Source organism: Pyricularia grisea (genome assembly GCF_004355905.1).
Source record: "Pyricularia grisea strain NI907 chromosome V map unlocalized Pyricularia_grisea_NI907_Scaffold_6, whole genome shotgun sequence".
NCBI lineage: Eukaryota > Fungi > Ascomycota > Sordariomycetes > Magnaporthales > Pyriculariaceae > Pyricularia > Pyricularia grisea.
In genome coordinates this window covers 2,515,130-2,534,708 of record NW_022156719.1, presented here as the reverse complement: position 1 = coordinate 2,534,708, position 19,579 = coordinate 2,515,130, and the positions used below count along the sequence as shown (strand labels likewise).

The following is a 19,579-nucleotide window of genomic DNA, read 5'->3' as shown; positions in this document are numbered from 1 at the left end:
ATTGTGGCTGGGGGCTCAAAGGGGCCGAACAATGGAGTTCTAGCGGCGGAGCTCAGCCAGTCTGGGCTGAGTTCCTCGTCCGCGGTCTCTCCAACTTCATGCGGGGGCTGGCGATCCGGTGCGTCCTGTCGGCCAGCGTGCTCCATAAGTTTGTTGAGTGAGGATTTACATAGGCGCGTTTCTTCCCCGTGCTTCCTGACACGTCCATACTCCCACAGTACGGAAAACTTCGCCCTGATTTTTTTTTCAGTATTGACGTAGGACTTCTTTTTGAGCTGTCGGGATTCTGTGTATAGAACAATGTGGTGAGGACCGTGTGGTTCAGTTGGCGCGATGGGCAGGTAAATTTCGGCCTTAACCAGCCTAGACTCGCTCGAACGACGCCCCGGGAATTTGCTCTTCAGCGTCTGCTCGCCAAAGGAGGTGATCTATCAAAGTTGCGGCCCATAAAGGTGTTTGGTTAGCTCAAAATTTGCATGGCAAGAGGGAATATCCATGACAAAGCAAACAGACAGGAGGGTAAAATAGTAAAACAAATCAAAAATGAAATTTACTTGCTATAAATGCTTCAACAGTACCGTCTACCATTTCTTCCGAGGAAAGAATCACTACTGGATGATTATAAGCGCCAGTATCTAGGGGATCGGTGCTTCGGCCAACGGTCACATAGTTTTCGGGACAGACTTTATCATAAGGTGGAAGCCACATAAACAATCCCCCTAGGTCAGTCCCAGGCTCTCTAAAAGGTTTAGAGCGCTTGGCTGTCTGCCTCTTGTGTGTTGAAAACACTGCTTCCTGGCATGATGGCATTTAAGTTCAAGTTATTCTAGAAGGAGTGCGGCCAGGCAAACGAGCAAAGCGGAAGGCGATGAAGAAAACTAAAAGAGGGATGAGGCAAAAGCGATGGGCGATTTCAAGCTGATAATAGGGTTAAGGGAAGGAAAAAACTAAAACGATACTTTGCTAGCACTGAGGAGGCGGATAGACATGTTATCAAGTAAGAATTGGGGATAGAGGTAACACTACTATTTTCAAGCATCACAATCGTACAAAGTACCATCCAGCGGCTAAGTCACGAATAGCAGAGAAGTTTGTTGTTGGATGACCTAAACCAAGGCCTGCAGCCATGTTTTCCAATCACCAATCGAAATCCCCAGCTAACCTGCGCCCTCCGTAAACGAGGTGTCACAGTGGGTTTGGTGTGGGTGGCTATGATTTCTGCGGTCAATGCCCTACCGGTTATAATCAGCATGATGTTGCCACCAAGGTGCATGTCCTTCCGCAGCAGAGGGTGTGTAGGTCAGGCTATTGGAGAGGGGGATGAAGCGGAGCAGCAGGGTGTCAATGGCTGGTGGTGATGTTTCAGTAGCATTGGAAAAGTAGGCAACCGACATGTCGCCAATTCAGTCGTTCGTATGATCCGAAGATATCTTTGATTTTGCTCTTGTAAAAGCAGCGGGAACAGAATGGTTCTTTTCCCTTTTTCAAAAGCTTCAAGCAAAAAAAAAAAAAAAAACTTAATTGGCGTCGTTGGGGTCGTTGGATTGAGGCCGATTGTGGTGAATGCCTAGGACGGCTATGCCTCCTTGGCATGCATCTGGCAATGAAATGCGCAACCAACAACTTCCAAAAAACATGTGAATTGGAAAACAGGCCAGGGCAGTGCATCCTAAAACACGAGAGAATAGGAGTAAATTCTTGGATGCCTCACCAGCGGTCTGCCCGATCATACTTTATCCTGCTTCTAAGCACTGTTGACAAGTGAGCCAACGAGACTGATAATCAACCGTATAAGAGCCTGTAATTGCCTCAAATGAAAGCTTGTAGTTTTCAGTAAGCCGACAAATCTGATACTAGACTTTATTCTCGTCCGACTATCAGCAGTTAGCACAAGACATCTGTAAATATTCCTATCATGAACAAGTTTCGCCCGACCGATTTCGTATCGTTTTACGAGTTTGACCCAGCCTTGGATAGAAGATGCATATATCTCACAAAAAGGAGAACTAGGTGTATGCTTTCCTGTCGCCAAGAGGACAGAGACAGAGCCCATAAGCTTTATATCCGGTTCACCACCACCGACGAGCTCCCTGACTTGGAGCAGGTCAAGGAGTACGCGAAACTAAACTGCTGTCGACGTTGGCATCATGACGCCATTGAGGCCCAGGAAACTCTGGTACCACTGGCGGAGAGGTGGCTGAACGAAATTCGACTGCGGATGGACGAATTAGCCGCTCAACTCCCCGCAAGGACAGCGTCGATAACCACCACCAAAGGCATTGCTCAAGCTGTCTCTCTCGAGCCCGCGGGCACTACCACTATATCCCCATCACCAACCAGCAAACCACGCCCAGAGAACTCATCGAGCTCCACCCGGCCCAGCAACCCTGTGCCTCCACAGTCCACACCACGATACAATCTCCGCAGCCGGCAGGTGGCCGGATCTACAGCCCAGCCCAGCGCTCCGGCTCATCTCCCCAAGTTCGTCGAGTACCACGCTGAATCCAGGAATAATGTCGCCTCAGTCTTCAGCCGGCCATTGGGAAAGGGTCGAGACATGGAATGCGGCTGGGTATATGCTTTTGCCCGCTCCTCATCCCCAGGCCATGTTAAAATCGGCTGGACGGGGAAATCGGTCGTACAACGCCTTGAAGCATGGGCCAAATGCGGGTGTCTGCCGCAGCTTGTGCACAGCACAGACGCCATCCAGCATTCTTATCGACTCGAAGCCCTTGTCCATTCCGAGCTAGCGCGAGAAAGGCGTAAGGAGCAACGGTGCGAACCCTGCAACAAGGATCATATAGAGTGGTTCGAGATCAGCCGGCAGAGGGCGACGCAGGTTATTAAAAATTGGACCAGAATATTTTTGACGAAGCCGTATAATCAAGTTGGAAAATTAAAGGATATTTGGGTCCGCGTTATAGGTGGTGTTGTTAAGGACGGCCGGGCGATGACTGCAGAGGCGTTGTTGTCATATTACGGGTTGCTGTCGGCCAGTGAGTCTATGATATCGACAGAGGAGGCAGGTCCAAGGCCAAAACCTGCATCTGCTTTCGTGCAGTCCTCGGAAACATCACCACTTTCAAACCTCCGGCATCAGCCTGAGCCCAACCCTTTCTCGTTTAGGCAGCGAGATACTCAGAGGACCCCAGCCTTGATTCCCGCGCAAAGCGTCAAAATTGCATCCCCGTCGAGATCAGCCCGCGCGAAATCTCCCGCGATGTCCCGTCAAGCGCACCCGGCCAGTTGTGCGCCTGACCAATCCCGCTGGGAGTGCGTCCTCGACGCATTGGGTGAAGCAGTCGCTTCAGAAAATGCGTTGAACCAGTTATTGCTGGAGTTGTTGAAATTGACACAGGTGCCAATGGTGCTTTTGCCACCCCAGGCACGTCTGGAGCAGGGCCGGCCGCCTTTTAGGGTTTTGCAAAGTCCTTTATTTGTTAAGTAATTTTCGAATTTAAAAAAAAAATAGAGCATCAGTTTTTACCAGGACTTTTGTCAAATGCAAAATTGACTTGGCACAAATTATTGCAGGGAACAGTATTGAAGAGCGAGAAAAGGAGCAAACAGCAAAGTATATAATAAATGCAGGCAAGGGGTGCGGCGTGAAATCGAAAGCAAACCATCTACATACTCCCCGCGCTATTTCTGCTCTCCCTCACTGGTTTGACTGGGGGAGAGCGGGCGAGATCCAGTATATTCATTCCAGTGAGTATGGTCGTATGTGTAGGACTGTTCATTTCGTAAAGATTAAATCCTGGACAATTGATTGAAAATCGGAAAGGTAGCCAATATCCATACTGTGTTCATGCAATGAGCCGTTTGTGAAATGTTCCCTAAACTGTAAAGTACGGTAATCTGAGCTGAAAGAAAAACTTGTGGCACGAGAGGTAACCTTGGTGAAAGCGGAACCTCAGCTCATCAAGCTTCAAACATATACTTTGCTTCACTTTAGGTGGTTGTGCTCGGCTACGGCTTCCGTATGCAATCACCGTCAGCAACCGGAGCTCAACATATCCTCGTTTTCTTTTTTGGGGGGGATGACTGCATCGCGGAGGGTATATCGATAAGCCCCGTGGGTGCTGCTACCCGTGAGAAAAGCAACATCGTACCGGGTCAATGCCGCCCCTTTTTGGTGAAGAGTCGGTCAAAAATCCCCTTGTTTTTATGGAGCTTGAATATCCGCGGAGAAGAAGGGAGGTACAGTAGAAGAGAAGAAGAAACAAGAGAGAAAGATGGCAAAAGAGAAAGGAGAAAAAAAAAAAAAAAAGCCCATTCGGAGATTCCCGAAGGAATCCCGGATATGCCCCCTGTATGGGTTTCTGTCAAGTTGCTTTCTTTGCTTCAGAAAAGCATGTACTCCGGATGTGATGCAGTGAAGAAAACCCTGCAAGTAATTCATTCTATTTGCTATGTACGAATACTGTACTTTGGAGGGGCAAATTAGAAGCTGAAAGCTTGGTATTATTACCGCAGTGTGTATAACCGATCGGCACTACACCAAAACTAGATTTTCCCATCAGTATTTTGGCTCGCACAAAAACCCCAAAGGACGTATGTCTTCTTTTCTTTTTTTCCCTCTTTTTTTGGCAAATGCACGTGTTCAATAGTCCTCTGCAGTGGCACCGGCAAATAAACTCTTGGGGGTGGAGGGGTCTGACGGGCGTAAGTAAATAGCGGACCCGAATCATCGGAAAGCGGCGTCCTCCGAACAAGTCCAGCCATTCTCGGCTGATGATGGAAGGCTCGTAGCCGAGCTCAGCAACGAATGGCGGTCGGGCTGGCTAAAAGTGCACTAACTCCCGTTACCCGATTAGGTTGTCATATGGTATGGTATCGGCTCGAGGGGTTGCTGTGATTGGATTACAGCTGCTTAGTATAGTATGCAAGCATGGAATGGTAAAGCTGCTGGTTCGGTTACCATCCACACACTATCTCTTGTCTATCGTGATGACCACATACATTGCGGGAATCTGTGGGGCCGAAACTCTGGTACATTGGTGAATGGGCAGGTGATCTGTCACCGGTAAGCGAAAAAATAAAATTCCAAGGAAGCGATCTCGGTGTATCTTGTAGGGGGGTTATTTTTTATCTGCAAGAGGAGCCAACGAAACCTATCGTGATTCGCCTGCTGTTATATTGGTATAACCCCCCGGAAACAAAAAGTCGAGATTAGAAAAAAAGGAGCACAGGAACAAGATTCGATCGGAACAGGAATCGTGCAGCAACAAAAGTTAAATATCTGACCGACCCAAGTTATAGTCGATGACGATGTTACTGTACCTCGTGTGTGGTGCGTCTACGAACAACCCGATACAGTATAGGCATGTACCCATGAGTGGATGAGCCACACTCCCACCTGAATTGTTCTGTCATTGACTCAAAATAGATATAAAACAAAGTTGTATATTGCCACCTGCGCTTCCACGCACCTTGGAAACCCATACCCACAATCCTTTGAGCCATCTTGTACAACGCAGGAAGTTGGTCCTCAAACTACATGTCGGCTATCACGACTACTCCAGAAATGCACCAAACAATGAATAGCCAAATACACAAAGCAAGCGACGCTTTGCACGAAATACCAACCATTGACATCAGCGGGTTCCGCACCTCTCCGGAAACTGCACAGGAGCGAATAGACACGCAAAATGTCGTCGACAGGGTCCGCAGCGCCTGTCTCACCACCGGATTCTTCTGCTTGACAGGTCACGGCATCCCGCGGGAGCTCCAGGAGAGGGTGCTGGACGGGGCTGAGAAGTTTTTCAGCATGCCCCTGGAGGAGAAGCTGAAGCTGGTGCACCCGACCCAGAAGAACCGAGGCTACGAGGTGCTTGGCGGACAGACTCTGCAGAGGGGGGCTAAGCCTGATTTGAAAGAGGTTTGTTGCAATCTTTTTTTTTCTTGGCCTGTTATTCTATCTTTATTCCTCATACGTCGTATATGTGCCCAGGAGAAAAAAATATGTATGGAGAGGCTGTCATGCCTAACGCGTTCTTGATAGGGCTTCTACATAGGCAAGCACCTCGAGAGGCATGATCCGCGCGTGCGCCGACATCCACGCCTCATGGGACCCAACATCTTCCCGAGTGGCGGGCTAGAGGATGATGAATTCAAGAACCCTTTGGAGACTTACTACGAGGCGGTTCTGGCCCTATCCCTGACGGTGTTCAAAATCCTGGCCAAAGGTCTGCCGTACGGCGACGACGTATTCGACCGCTTCGTGTCTGATGACCCAGTCTGTATCCTGAGGTTATTACACTACCCGCCACAGACGTCCAAAGACCCAAGGCAGCTAGGTGCAGGGGCTCACACCGACTTTGGTAAGTTTCCCCCCCATTATTCTTTTTTCTCTTCCAACCAAGTATATCAACATACCCAGCCCATAAAAGCTCGCTCTCAATCTAACCCCCTGGAAATCAGGTGCCGTAACCCTGCTCTACCAAACCGCGCCCGGACTGCAAGTCAAGAGCCCCAGCGGCAGCGGCAGCACGGACAGGTGGATCCCGGTGCCGCCGAACCGCGACGCCTACGTGGTCAACATCGGCGACATGCTGCACGCGTGGACCGAGGGTCTATACAAGAGCTCGATGCACCGTGTGCTCAACTTTGGCGGGTCGCACCGCTATTCGATCCCATTCTTCTTTGACGGCAATGCCGACTGCCCGCTGACGCCTTTCGGGAAGCCCGATGACGTCGGCGCCGAGACGGCCAGCGAACACCTGCTGAGGAGGCTGGACGAAACTTATGCCATGGCTGCCAAGATCTGAGACTGAACTGACATCAAAGAGTTGTTTTGAGTATGAGAGTGCAGGGGCTTAGGAAATGGTGTGTGAGAGTTGTTCGTTCCAAGGTCAAAGGAATCTTGGTTGGCCATGGTCTGGTTGTTGACGATTAAAAAATGGGGGAAGACTTTCTGAGCGGTTTGATATAATATGATTCGAACGAGACATACTATCCTGTATTAGAAATTTTGCTACAAATACTCCTGTCACAGCTATTAGGTTGTGATACAGGTATGTACGACTTGATATAGCCACTTGCAAGCCGCCTGAACTACAAGGCAACACTTGTTCTGCATCATGTTGTCCGAGTCTATCAAGGCAAATGTTCCTCATTCATAACCATAGCCCCGAGCCCCAAGCATGAAAACATCAGCAGCTTGGAGCAGGCCCCAAACACCTGCGCATAGCCCGCGTCTCCCTCGGTCAGCATGAGCGAGACGACGACGAACAGGTTGAGCGGGATGCGGAGGACCGAGTAGACCTGGGCCCTGGCGCCGTCGCTGATGAGTTTCCCCTTGAGCAGGCCCATGCAGGGCCAGTACATTCCGACGCAGGCCTCGAAGGCGCAAAAGATCCAAAAGGTCGACTGCTCCGACCTCGGCGCGCCCGAGAGCGACACGAAGCAGACGTCGGCAGCGCCGAGGATCATAATCATGAGCGTTATGTAACGCAGCAGGCCGCGTTCCATAAAGACGTTGAAGAAGAGCGAGGCAGCCAGGCCAGAGGCCATGAAGGAAGCAAAGATGATGCCGTACGGCAGGCCGGCATCGTTAGTCTTGGCCGCGTTAAGGGCGGGCGACCAGAAGAAGACGAACAGGTACATGGAACCTTCGAACATGGTTGAGGCGAGGCCCAAGGCTATGATCTTGGGGTCGGTTAGGATGTGCGAGAGCTTGTTGGTGTGGTCGACAATGACCTCGGCCTTGTCGTCCTTTTTCTTTTCTTGTTTGGCAGATTCTCCATAGTTTTCAGCCTTTTTGGGAGTACATGGTTAGCTGCTCTGTAGATCCACCCAAGTATTGGCACGACTTTCCGGCCTTGAGATTTGACAGAGACCTACCCATTTCGAGGATATACAATATGCGGCGACTCCCAGTAGCAGCATGCTCGTCACGAACGGCGCCCTGCGAGTCCCAGTCACGGCCACGATCCACTCGCTGAAGACGCCACTGACAATCGCAGTGACGCTGTTGAGCGTGCTCATGAGCCCAAATGTCCGCGAAAGGTCGCCTCCCTTGTCGGCGAGCTTTCGGTTCTGAAAGTCGGTCACCATCCAGCTGTCAAAGACGCTGAAGAGCATGCTCGTGCTGATGCCGCCGAGAACACGACCTGCGAAGAGCAGTGGGATGGATGGGATAGTGGTGAGAAGACATGAGGCGGCGTAGGCAGCGCAGAATAGCAGACAGGCGGCCTTGCGCCCGTGCTTGTCGGCCAGGGTCCCGACAAAGTAGCCGCTGACGGCACCTGAGAGGAACCCCGTGGTGAAGAGCGTCGACACAATCGAGGCCGATATGCCATGCTCTTCCCTGTAGAGGGAGTAGAGAAAAGGACCCTAGTTGGTAGCATTTAGCATGTGATGTTGGACCGTTTCCAGTCTAGCAACCTGGCAACATATCTATGAGTTTATGCCATGAAAACTCACCTGTAGCCAGTCAGATCCCATCACCAGACAGAAAACCACCAGAAACGGCCATTGCGACGCGTCTGTTTTGTCGGCACTCTTTTTTGTCTGTTTGTCGCCCGCTTTACTCCCTTTCGTCTCTGAAGTCGCCTCCTTTGCCTTGGGCTGGGCGAGGAAAAGTGCGCCGCAGAGCCCGATTAAGGCAGCAAAGTTTATTTGATATGCGTCCATGCTGCACTATGCTAGCAGCAGGCGTTTTGGTAATGCAATGTTCCTTGTATACCTCGGGTAGGCAAGGTAGGTATCCAATTGAATCTCCGAGTCAAATGCTACCAGCGCAGATTTCTCGCCTCTCCAGAAAAGAAAAGAAAGAAAAAAATGTTCAAAAATAGAAAGAAACCTCGGGCCGGCCAGATGATACCGAAGGAAAACGGATAAAGCCTTGGAAAGTGATTGTTCCCGCCCTCCAATGATGTGTCCTTGTTTGGTGATGCAATTATCCGCAAAGCTCAAGCTCAGCATTTTGAGGACAGAGCTAGTCATTATTGTCACAGAAGCTGTCTGAGGCCCACCCCCGGCTGCGGTTCAAGGGCACCACCTCTAGATCTAATGTCTGTGCTCAAGCTTCACATTTATTCATGAATGCCAAGATTCCCTTTTTACTTTCTTCATTTTATGTGTATCGAGACTATTTATTTCAAACCAATCAGAGTATATGGTTGGCGCGAACTGAACCTCTCATGATTTATTTAATTTTCTTCGTTCTTTCAAGATCTATTCGGCCGCTACTGCGGAAGTTTCTGCCGCAGAAAACTTATCCGGAGCTCAAGTCGAATACTACACCAAACATCCTCTACCCCTTAACTCCTTGCCATGCTATTCCAATTTTAAAACTGCATCAAAAGTTCGACTTGCCCGATAGTCGCTCGTTCTCCACAATCTCAACCCAGTAGTTGTCGGGATCCAGAACAAAGGCAACGTTCTTCATGCGTCCATCCGTAAGACGCTTCTTCCAGTTGACCTTGAGGTCCTCGAGCCGCTGGCAGGCGGCATCTAGGTTGTCGACGGATATGCAGATGTGGCCAAATCCCTGAGGCTGATCGTTGCCATTGTGGTAGCTAAAGTTTTCATCCTTTTCTGTGCCGTGGTTCCACGTCAACTCGAGCAGGCCTTCACGGTCCGCGCTGTGAGGTCCAGACTGCTCGTACCCAAGGAAAAACAGCGTGAAACCATTGTCTGGGTTGGCGTTCTCCTTGAGAAGCTTCATGCCGAGCACGTCTTGGTAGAACTTGAGAGACTTTTCGGCATCCTTGACTCTGATCATGGTGTGGTTCTAATACAAAAAGGGGGTCAGCAACTTTCCGAACGCCAAAGCGCCAAACATATTTGGGGGACAACAAACCATGCGGTAGGTCTGAACATCCGTTGTCGTCACGTTCTCCGTCTCCTCAACCGACTTCTGCCCGATGACCTCAACCCAGTATCCATCCGGGTCCAGAACAAATGCAATGTGACGCATACGTCCGTCAGTAAGCTTCTTTTGGAACATGTAACCGGCATCTTCGATCCTCTTGCACGCCGCCTGAATATTGTCGACACTGATGCAGGTGTGGCCGAAGCCACGATGAGGCTCCTTGTTGCCATTGTTAACCGTATATGAAGCGTCGGCCTCGGTGCCGTAGTTGTGCGTGAGCTCGATGATTCCTTCACGGTCGGTGAAGTTGTTGCCGCCCGACTTGGCCTTAGGCGAGTCGTATGCCATAAAGTACAGGTCGAACTTGGCCTCGGGGAATTCGAACTTTTGAATGACGCTCATGCCGAGGAGTTCGTAGAACTTGACCGACTCCCGAGGATCCTTGACACGGATCATGGAGTGGTTGAACTTGTACTTCTTTGGGTCGGTGGTAGCTGCCATGGTTGCTAATCTTCTGGTGAGGCTTTGGATGGCTGGTGGTGGTAGTGATAGCCTTGTTCCTATCGCTGCCTCAGGTGGTGTTAGTTAAGGATTAAAGACAAATCGGTAGCAGGACAAGAATAGTAGATATCTCATACCTCGTGTAGGCTGTAGATGGGAAGCTTGGAGTCGGAGTCGTTGTACTATGCGAGATGAGTTCATTGGCGGGGTCAGGAAGAGGCTTCAAATCAATGATGCAGTCTGGTTGATCAAAAGATTCTAAGGAATTACCCGCCCTGCGAGCTTCAGACGCTCTCCATCCCATCAACCCCACCGCCACCACGAACCAAAACCACAGATCGGATTGTCTACCTAATTACCTAGGAAACCGCTTGGAACTACAGCAAGTAAGCACTTTACGTCACCTCATGAAAGCTTGACTCGTGACCCTAACCCTGTGACAAGGGTAGAGAAGCGCACGCGCTAACAGGGGTGATGCGGGGAGCTTTCCTCGGAATGGTCCGAGCTCAAAACTTTTTTTTTTTTTTCTGCCGGATAAGTTACGAGGTGCAGACCGCATAGTAATCTGCTACGACGCGGGACTCCTCTCTCATTTTGGTCCGCGTTTTCAAAGCGCTTCTTGCCTGCTTTATAGAAGCAGTACACATATTTCAATTCATTCCTCCATGACAAGCTCTGCCCCACCAGCTTGGCTCTTTGGCGACACTCCTTCCCGCGAGGCGATCGACGAACGCGACACATCGATAAACGACACATCTGCAATGGCTCCCAAAAAGGTGTCCAAGTCGGGCAAAGAAAAGGCAAAGGGCAAGAGCACCACCAGCTCAGGCCAGCCTTCTGCCCAGCTTCTCGATCTTGTCGAGTCTTTCCTTTCCGACTTTTCAAGCAAGAAAGCCCTGGAAGAGTTCAAGCAGCACAGAGCGAAGAAGGGGCTTCCCAAGAGCTCCGCGAAGCCATCGGAGACTCTTGTCGCTGTTTTCCAGAGCTGGGAGTCTAGCTCCAAGGCCGTCGCGCCAGTGAAGGGTGAAGATGGCGACCAAGATATGATGGATGTGGACGCCGACTCGGAGTCTTCTGACGCCGAGAGTGAAAATGACAAAAAGGTCGCGGCCAAGCAGAAGAGGCCATTGAAGAGGAAGGCACCCTCTAGCAGCTCGTCATCCTCCAGCTCCTCTAGCTCTGAATCGAGTTCCGACTCCAGCTCCGAGGATGAGGCCCCCAAGGCCAAGAAGCGCAAGGTGGCCAGCGCCCCTGCCCCTGATTCGTCGTCGTCCTCTTCTTCCTCGTCCTCGTCATCTTCGAGCTCCTCATCCTCATCCGAAGACGATAGCGATGATAAAGAGGCCGTAGTCGAGAATGACAGCTCTTCATCGTCGTCTTCGTCGAGCTCGTCTTCGTCGTCTTCCTCCGACTCCGATTCCGACTCAGACTCGGACTCCTCATCGGAAGACGAAAAGGCTGCGAACGTTCCCCTCCCCGACTCTGACTCCGACTCCAGCTCCTCGTCCGACGATTCTTCAAGCGATTCGAGTGACTCCGACTCGTCCGACTCGGATAAAAAGACCAAGAAAGAGAAGAAAGCTCAAGCTGAGGACAAGAGCGGGTCAGACTCGTCCGACACGGTCAAGACTTCGCCTCAAGTCTTCCCTGTCAGCGAGTTTGCACCGCTGCCCCCGGACCCTACCAAGACCAACAACCGTAAGAAGAGCGGCCCCGCGGAGCCCAAGAAGCCAAACGAGCCATTCTCTCGCATCCGAAAGGACATCAAGGTCGACCCGCGCCTGAAGTCTAATGCATTCAACCCAGCAGACGACTGGGGACGTCAGGCGAATGAAGACCTGATTGTAACCAGGGGCAAAGGGTTCACCAAGGAGAAGAACAAGAAGAAGAAGGGAAGCTACCGTGGTGGTCGCATTGATACCACTGCCCGTAACGGTATCAAGTTTGACGACTAGCCTTTGAGCGGGAATGAAATCTTGGCATAGACAAGATTGGTGTTAATAAAAATAAATGGTCGATTTGCGAATTGGACCACGGGGACTGGGCGTTGGAGTGGCTTTGATTAAGTTAGTTTAGCATGTTTGGTTTCTTCTGAAAAATATAGGATCTATATGTTCCACCCAATCAAATAGTTATGGCTGTTTGATGCATTAAGATGTTAGACTTGAGCTTCTGCTGTCACTTTAAAAGAGCTGACTGATGCACTTGGTATTTTTTCTTGCTTCGGCAGACAACATCCTGCGATATGTCATCACGGTTGAAAAAGCTTTTTCTATAGTTGGCACGGTCGCTAAAATACCTAGCTGAATTAGCTGTGACGTTGCGCCTCCAACATACATGAGACAATGCGAGGGGTGTGTTACAGTACAAGCGAGGTGTTGTTGGTGTAGCAGTGCATCCTACCCGGTCGATCCGTACGTTGCTTGATTTGGTATAAGAGCATCTGAACTCCTGCGAGCTGCCTGTGGAGGGGTTCCCATAGCTTTTTAATTTCCATCGCCGCTAGATAACCACCACTTGCTCACGATGTCAAGCTTGCTTGCGTTTGTCAATCGGAATTGGATTCTCGTGGCTGGACCTACGCCTGTTCCCAAGAAGGACAATGCCCTCAAGTTTGGAATCCTCGGTGCTGCCAATATTGCGTGAGCTGCATCCTTGAATTCTTTGTGATCGTACCCAAAAAGAGCAAATGAAGCTGACGATGGGTTCGGGGGGAAAAAAGGCCTATGGCGCTAATTGGGCCAGCCCAGACTCACGCTGGAGTGGTGATACAGGCCGTCGCTGCGAGAGATAAAAAGAAGGCTGTAGCTTATGCGAGGAAACACGGGATTCCGCAGGTGATGGATAATTATCAAGGCATGTAAAATCCACCTAAATCTCCCAGGAGTAGTTGGCAATCCAAGCAAATGGCTAACGCCGTAACAATTAGCAATTCTTGATGACCCTTCTATCGACTGTGTCTACAACCCATTGCCAAACGGCCTTCACTACGAATGGACGCTTCGCGCGCTTGCGGCAGGCAAGCATGTCCTGCTAGAGAAGCCATCGACAGCCACAGCGGCGGAAGCCGAGATCCTCTTCAACCACCCGATGCTGCAACAGAAGCCCAAGGCCCCCGTGCTCATGGAGGCCGTCCACTACAGGCTGCACCCGGCATGGTCGCTGTTCATGTCGTTCATCGACCCACCCAACGTCGTGCACGCCCAGGCCATCACCAAGTTCCCACGGTTCCTGTTCGCAGACGACGACATCCGTTTCACGTACTCGCTCGGGGGCGGCACGACGCTCGACCTGGGCACGTACGGGGCGTCGGCGGTCCGCATCATCTTTGGCGGCGCGCTGCCCGAGGAGTGCACCGCCGCGCACATGAAGCCGTGTCCGGCACCGCGCGAAAAGTGCGACGAGGCCGTCAAGGCAACTTTCCGCTTCGCCAACGGAGGGACGGCCGACATCGAGGCTACGCTGCGCGGGACGTTGGCGGAGCTGGTTGAAATCTCGCCGCGGGTGTGGGCGACCCACCGACCCGTCGAGGTGCCGGACGCTACCCTTCCCGAGACCCAAGAGAAAATTAGAACGCGCAAGGTCTACATGGCAAACTTTATGGGCCCGTCAATCTGGCACCGCATCGACGTCGAGGACGACTACGTGATCCGGGAAAAGGTTCTCGGTGGGATCGAAGGCCCGCACGACGAGAGCAGACGGACCGTCAAGAGCTGGAGCGAGAAGAAGAGCGTCAAAGGCTACACCTGGGCCGAGGCGGGTGTTGAAGGGAGAGGGGATTCTCCTCAGTGGATGACGTATCGGCATATGCTTGATCAGTTTGTCAATCGGATAAGAGGAGATGCAGGCTCTGGTTTGTGGATTGAACATGATGACAGCGTGATCCAGGCACGCATGTTGGACATGATGTACGAAAAGTCAGGTTTGGGGTTGAGGGAAACAAGCACTTTTAGATTGTAGGCGGAGCAGTGAGCAAGTATGTTCTTTTTCAATGGTACAGTTTGCTGTTTGTTGGCGTTTCCTGCCACAACCGAGCTTCAAGTCATCTAATCCGGTGAAGCTTGCAAACATGGGCAGCCGAGGCAGCTTAGTGCTCAACTTACCCTGCATTTCAATCAGTTGGCATTTAATCAGCTCACCGCCCGCCCAGACAAGACTTTTCCCCTGGGCAACCTACAGCCCAGTGGATCCTAACCGTTATCGGAAGCGGCAGAAAAACATTTTTGCCCCTCCAAATTTTCCTCGCAAGTCATCAGCCCCGCCAACGCGATGTAAGTGAGGTTGGACATTGTCCTGGCGACTTACACGGCTGTTTAGGACAACCGTCCTCGTCCACTGTCCTCGTTTACAAACAAAAATAGACGCAATGCCGCACGAGGTTTTGATTGGAAGCGATTGCTTCACTGCCCCAGAGGCAGAGAAGCTCGTGAACCTGGTATGTATCTTTGTAATTTCTTTTTGAAATTTCTCAGGTCCTCCAATGAGACTATGACATATTCAACAAGGTGACTAATGGGTATTTTGTTCACTAGTGCAACAAGAAGAGTGGCGCAGTTGTCAAGCTCATACACGGTCAAAGGGTCTACTATGTCAACCTGAAGAACCCCAAAGGCGACAGCAATGTTCTCGCCAAAGTTGCTCGTCTGCTCCAAGTCGCCGATCCGTCACCCACAACCCCCGCCGCCCAGGATGGAGAGAATATCGAACTATATATCACCCCTCGCGGAATCAGCCCTTGGTCGTCCCAAGCCACAGTCATATCTCACGTTTGCGGACTGAAGGACGAGGTTGAACGCATCGAACGCGGTCGAATAGTTAAAATTGGCCTTGCCGACCCCACCAATGACAGTCTAGAGTTCCGCGATGTTATCCACGACAGAATGACCGAAACCCTGGCACGGGAGCCGCCATCACTCGAAGAAATGTTCGGGGAGGGAGAACGATCCCCATTGGTCACGATCAACATCTTCACCGAGGGCGGCGATCCTCTCGAGGTCCTTAAGGCATGCAACCAAAAGATGGGTCTGGCTCTTGACCAGTCGGAGATGGAGCATCTGGTGGCACAGTACACTAAGCTTGAGCGTCCCCCTACGGATGTTGAGCTCTTCATGTTTGCCCAGGTCAACTCAGAGCATTGCCGACACAAAGTCTTCAACGCCAGCTGGGTCATCGATGGCAAGAACGAGGACACAAGTCTGTTCCAGATGATCAAGTATACCCACCAACAGACCCCTGATTTTACCGTTTCGGCTTACTCCGACAATGCTGCTGTTCTTGAGGGTAACATGGCCAATTACTGGTCCCCCGACTACGAAACTGGAGTTTGGAAGGCCGCCAAGGAGCTCCAGCACTTTGTCATCAAGGCCGAAACACACAACCATCCTACTGCCATCTCGCCCTTCCCAGGTGCCGCTACTGGTGCAGGAGGTGAGATCAGAGACGAGGGTGCAGTTGGTCGTGGATCTGCCCCCAAGATGGGCTTGTGCGGCTTCTTTGTCTCGGATCTGAACATACCAGGAGCAGTCAGGCCGTGGGAAGTTGACATTGGAAAGCCTCACCATTATGCAAGCAGTTTGGATATCATGCTGGAGGGCCCCATTGGAAGCGCTCGATTCTCCAACGAGTTTGGCAGGGCGTGTCTCACTGGCTGCTTCAGGACCATGCTTCTCAACACTGCCGGTGAAGGTGAGACCCCTGAGTGGAGAGGCTATCACAAGCCCATCATGTTGGCCGGTGGTCTGGGAACCTGCAGGCCCCAACTCGCTCTCAAGGAACCCACTATTGTCAAGGAGAATGCTTGCGCGATAGTATTGGGTGGACCAGCAATGTTGATTGGTCTTGGAGGTGGCGCCGCGTCCAGCAGCGCATCAGGTGAGGCTAGCGCCGAATTGGACTTCAACAGTGTGCAACGTGGCAACCCCGAGATGGAGCGCCGCGCTCAGATGGTTATTGACGCCTGCAACTCGTTCGGCAATGACAGCCCAATCGCGTTCATTCATGATGTTGGTGCTGGCGGTTTATCCAATGCGCTGCCGGAGCTTGTGCGGGACGCAGGCTTCGGAGGCAAGTTTGAGCTGCGTCAAGTTGATTGCGTGGACAACAAGATGTCGCCGCTGGAGATCTGGGCCAACGAGTCGCAAGAGCGCTACGTGCTGTTGGTTAACCCTGAGAACCTGAACAGATTCACCAGGATCTGTCAAAGAGAGAGGTGTCCCTTTGCCACAGTCGGTACCGTGCTGCCCAAGGACTCGAACGGACAGGCGAAGCTTATTTTGAGCGACCGCGATTCCGCCGAAAACCCTTTCCCCATCGATCTCCCCATGGACGCACTCTTCCCGCCTGGACGCAAGCAGACCCGTAAGGATGACACTGTCAAGAGGAACCTTGCCAAATTCGATTCTGCGACGAGCCTGGAGGAGAAGTATGGATCCATGAAGACCGGAGAGGCAATAGCCAAGGCAACTGAGCTCGTCTTCAAGTTGGCAGCCGTTGGTTCCAAGATGTTTCTCATTACTATTGGTGACCGCACCGTTGGTGGCTTGACTGCTCGGGACCAGCTCGTCGGACCATGGCAGACACCTCTTGCTGATGTCGGTGTGGTTCTCACCTCGTTCTCCACAAACGATAAAACGAGATATGGAAACGCGGAGGCAATGGGCGAGAGAACGCCGCTGGCGCTGATCTCACCTGCTGCTTCGGCCCGCATGGCCGTAGCTGAAAGCTTGATGAACCTGTGCGCAGCCGATATTCAAGTGGATGCCAACACAAGGGGTGATCTCAGGCGAGTGAAGCTCTCGGCGAACTGGATGGCAGCTGTCAATACCGAAGGAGAGGGCGCCGCACTCTATGAGGCAGTCAGGGGTATTACCATGGACTTCTGCTCGAAACTCCGTGTTTCGATCCCTGTTGGCAAGGACTCGACGTCGATGAAGGCATCATGGACCGACAAGAAAACTGGCGATTCCAAGAGCGTGACTGCACCTGTGTCTCTTGTCATCTCTGCCTTTGCGCCTGTGGAAGATGTACGCAGGACTTGGACGCCACAGCTTCGCCGCGTTGAGGAGGTTGGTGAGTCAGTGCTGTTGTTTATCGACCTCTCTGAGGGCCACCAGGCTATGGGCGGCTCGGCATTGGCACACACCTTGGGTAAACTGGGAGATGAGGCCCCCGATGCTCGCTCCACCAAGATGCTCCTTGACTTCTTCGATGCCGTCAACCAGCTTCACGAAGATGGCTGTGTGCTGTCCTACCACGACCGATCCGACGGAGGTCTTCTCACCACGGTAGCCGAGATGATGTTTGCCGGAAGGTGCGGAGTTGACATTGAGATTGACGACCTCGTGAAATCGGGATCTACCAAGGACGTTCTCGATGCGCTTTTCAACGAGGAACTCGGTGCTGTATTCCAGGTCCGCAAGTCGCACGAGAAGAGGTTCAAGGAGTGCTTTGCCACGTGCGGGCCACCAAAGGGTCTAATCAAGAAGATTGGTTATGCGCGCTCGGCTCCGAACCAGTCTCTGACTATCAAGTACAGCGGCTCCGAGCTTATCAGTCTGGACAGGGCTGAGGTACAACAGTGGTGGTCAAGCACGTCTTATGAGATGCAGAAGCTCAGAGACAACCCAGCTAGCGCTGAAGCCGAGTTTGCCACTATCGCCGACTCCAAGGATCCAGGATTGTCTTACAAACTGACCTACGATCCCGCCGAGGTCAACATCATGCCAATGATGGCCAGCCTGAGAGGCCTGGTTACATCCCGCCCCAAGGTAGCAGTATTGAGGGAGCAGGGTGTCAATGGTCATGCCGAAATGGCCTTTGCCTTTTCAGCTGCTGGCTTCGATGCTGTTGATGTAAGGTTTTGCCCGTTATCCCTTGTTTCATCGATATGGGCTTACTATGGTACTAATCTATAACTTCATCCAGGTACACATGTCGGACATAATTGGTGGCCACTCGCTACAGGAATATGCTGGTCTGGCCGCTTGTGGAGGATTCAGCTTGTGAGTTTAAAGGAGACCCAGTTGCCAGAGTTGATGTCTAGAACCATTGATACTAATTCTCAAGCCAGTGGTGACACGCTTGGAGCCGGTCAGGGATGGGCTCAATCCATTCTTACAAACGAATCTGCTAGGCAAACATTCCAGGACTTCTTTAAACGACCTGGTAAGGCTGAAAGTCTCTTCTCCCGTGGACTGTTTCATTTGAGCTGACAAAAATATTGTCTAGATACATTTGCTCTTGGTGTCTGCAACGGCTGTCAGATGCTTTCGACCATCAAAGAGCTTATCCCCGGTACCCAAAACTGGCCCAAGTTCGTTGACAACGCCTCGGGACAGTTTGAGGCCCGTTACTCCATGGTCAAGGTTGACTTTGGAAAGTCGTCGGTATTCTTTGACGGCATGTCGGGATCTAGACTTCCCATTGTGGTGTCACACGGAGAGGGTCGGGCGATGTTCGCAGACGAATCGTCGATGCACTCGCTCGCCAACGCAGGTCTCATCCCGCTCAAGTATACTGACAACTACGGCGAGGTGACGGAGAAGTACCCGTTCTCGCCTAATGGTAGTCCCATTGGAATCGCAGGTGTCAGCAGTCCTGATGGTCGGTTCGTGGCCATGATGCCGCACCCAGAGCGGACCATCATGGCCGATGCGTGCAGCTGGGCTCCAAGAGAACAGCTTGACCAGTGGGGCCAGTATGGGCCGTGGTTCAGGATGTTCTTGAACGCGAGAAAGTGGGTTGGTTGATAGAATGACCACCTATTGGAATCTGGAAATCAGGGGCTGTGAGGAGTTTGGGAAAGGGTAAAGGTGGGCAGGTATACTGTTTACATCGGTTGGGTCTTGGCTTTTGATATTCCATAGATACGCGGACTCGTATATCCACAACGTTGCTAGTTATTCATCATCGTCATTGATAGTGTGCCGTTGTCACCTTGCATAGCAGCCCTATCACAACATGCCCCCATAATTTGAAAAAAGAGACTCGCATGTGACATGATGTACTTCGTACATAGGTAGATAGAGAATCGATGTATGGCTGGCCTTTTTAAAAATATCACAACCGAAAGAGTAAGGATTGTCGTGACTACCCACGTACAGTAGGCTGGACTGGACTACAGATCTCGTATGCAAGGATTCGTCCAACCTCCTGAAGCATGCAGCCAATTACCACCAACAGCAAAGGCGGAGGTTACCACAAATTCTCACATCCTTCAAATCGGGAAATTTCAGGCTGGGGCAAGTCCCTCAAACAAAT

General features: G+C 51.5%; 6 protein-coding genes across 6 annotated transcripts; 4 read left to right on the top strand and 2 right to left on the bottom strand.

Annotated features, from left to right (window-relative positions):
* Positions 1-1,915: 1,915 nt before the first annotated feature.
* Positions 1,916-3,448, top strand: PgNI_08714 (uncharacterized protein; the record flags this gene model as incomplete). Its single annotated transcript, XM_031128708.1, has 1 exon — positions 1,916-3,448. One exon carries the CDS (start codon positions 1,916-1,918, stop codon positions 3,446-3,448), a length of 1,533 nt encoding a protein of 510 aa, XP_030979077.1.
* Positions 3,449-5,152: 1,704 nt separating this feature from the next.
* On the top strand, positions 5,153-8,889 carry PgNI_08712 (uncharacterized protein). Its single transcript, XM_031128706.1, has 5 exons — positions 5,153-5,881; positions 6,005-6,323; positions 6,424-7,765; positions 7,854-8,344; positions 8,434-8,889. Exons 1-3 carry the CDS (start codon positions 5,501-5,503, stop codon positions 6,768-6,770), a joined length of 1,047 nt encoding a protein of 348 aa, XP_030978463.1. The 5' UTR covers positions 5,153-5,500; the 3' UTR covers positions 6,771-7,765; positions 7,854-8,344; positions 8,434-8,889.
* On the bottom strand, positions 7,099-8,637 carry PgNI_08713 (uncharacterized protein; the record flags this gene model as incomplete). The annotated part of the gene is made up of 3 exons (XM_031128707.1): positions 7,099-7,758; positions 7,846-8,337; positions 8,428-8,637. 3 exons carry the CDS (start codon positions 8,635-8,637, stop codon positions 7,099-7,101), a joined length of 1,362 nt encoding a protein of 453 aa, XP_030979078.1.
* A 170-nt stretch (positions 8,890-9,059) lies between the features above and the next one.
* PgNI_08711 (uncharacterized protein) lies at positions 9,060-10,653 on the bottom strand. The gene is made up of 3 exons (XM_031128705.1): positions 10,459-10,653; positions 9,809-10,390; positions 9,060-9,739 (listed from the first exon to the last, which is right to left on the bottom strand). Exons 2-3 carry the CDS (start codon positions 10,319-10,321, stop codon positions 9,305-9,307), a joined length of 948 nt encoding a protein of 315 aa, XP_030979079.1. The 5' UTR covers positions 10,322-10,390; positions 10,459-10,653; the 3' UTR covers positions 9,060-9,304.
* Positions 10,654-10,986: 333 nt separating this feature from the next.
* PgNI_08710 (uncharacterized protein) lies at positions 10,987-12,276 on the top strand (the record flags this gene model as incomplete). Its single annotated transcript, XM_031128704.1, has 1 exon — positions 10,987-12,276. One exon carries the CDS (start codon positions 10,987-10,989, stop codon positions 12,274-12,276), a length of 1,290 nt encoding a protein of 429 aa, XP_030979359.1.
* Positions 12,277-12,847: 571 nt separating this feature from the next.
* On the top strand, positions 12,848-19,363 carry PgNI_08709 (uncharacterized protein; the record flags this gene model as incomplete). Its single annotated transcript, XM_031128703.1, has 8 exons — positions 12,848-12,963; positions 13,130-13,158; positions 13,251-14,243; positions 14,683-14,756; positions 14,854-18,171; positions 18,245-18,321; positions 18,390-18,484; positions 18,548-19,363. The coding sequence occupies 8 exons, from the start codon at positions 12,848-12,850 to the stop codon at positions 19,066-19,068; spliced, it is 5,223 nt and encodes a 1,740-aa protein (XP_030978506.1). The 3' UTR covers positions 19,069-19,363.
* Positions 19,364-19,579: the final 216 nt, after the last annotated feature.

What these genes read in the sequence shown, in the direction of transcription:
- PgNI_08712 (XM_031128706.1), top strand. Translation starts at nt 5,501, where the DNA reads ATGTCGGCTATCACGACTACTCCAGAAATGCACCAAACAATGAATAGC. An exon ending in CTAAGCCTGATTTGAAAGAG is followed by an intron (nt 5,882 to 6,004) that starts GTTTGTTGCAAT and finishes CGTTCTTGATAG; the next exon opens with GGCTTCTACATAGGCAAGCA. An exon ending in AGGGGCTCACACCGACTTTG is followed by an intron (nt 6,324 to 6,423) that starts GTAAGTTTCCCC and finishes CCTGGAAATCAG; the next exon opens with GTGCCGTAACCCTGCTCTAC.
- PgNI_08711 (XM_031128705.1), bottom strand. Translation starts at nt 10,321, where the DNA reads ATGGCAGCTACCACCGACCCAAAGAAGTACAAGTTCAACCACTCCATG. An exon ending in ATGTTCAGACCTACCGCATG is followed by an intron (nt 9,740 to 9,808) that starts GTTTGTTGTCCC and finishes TTTTTGTATTAG; the next exon opens with AACCACACCATGATCAGAGT.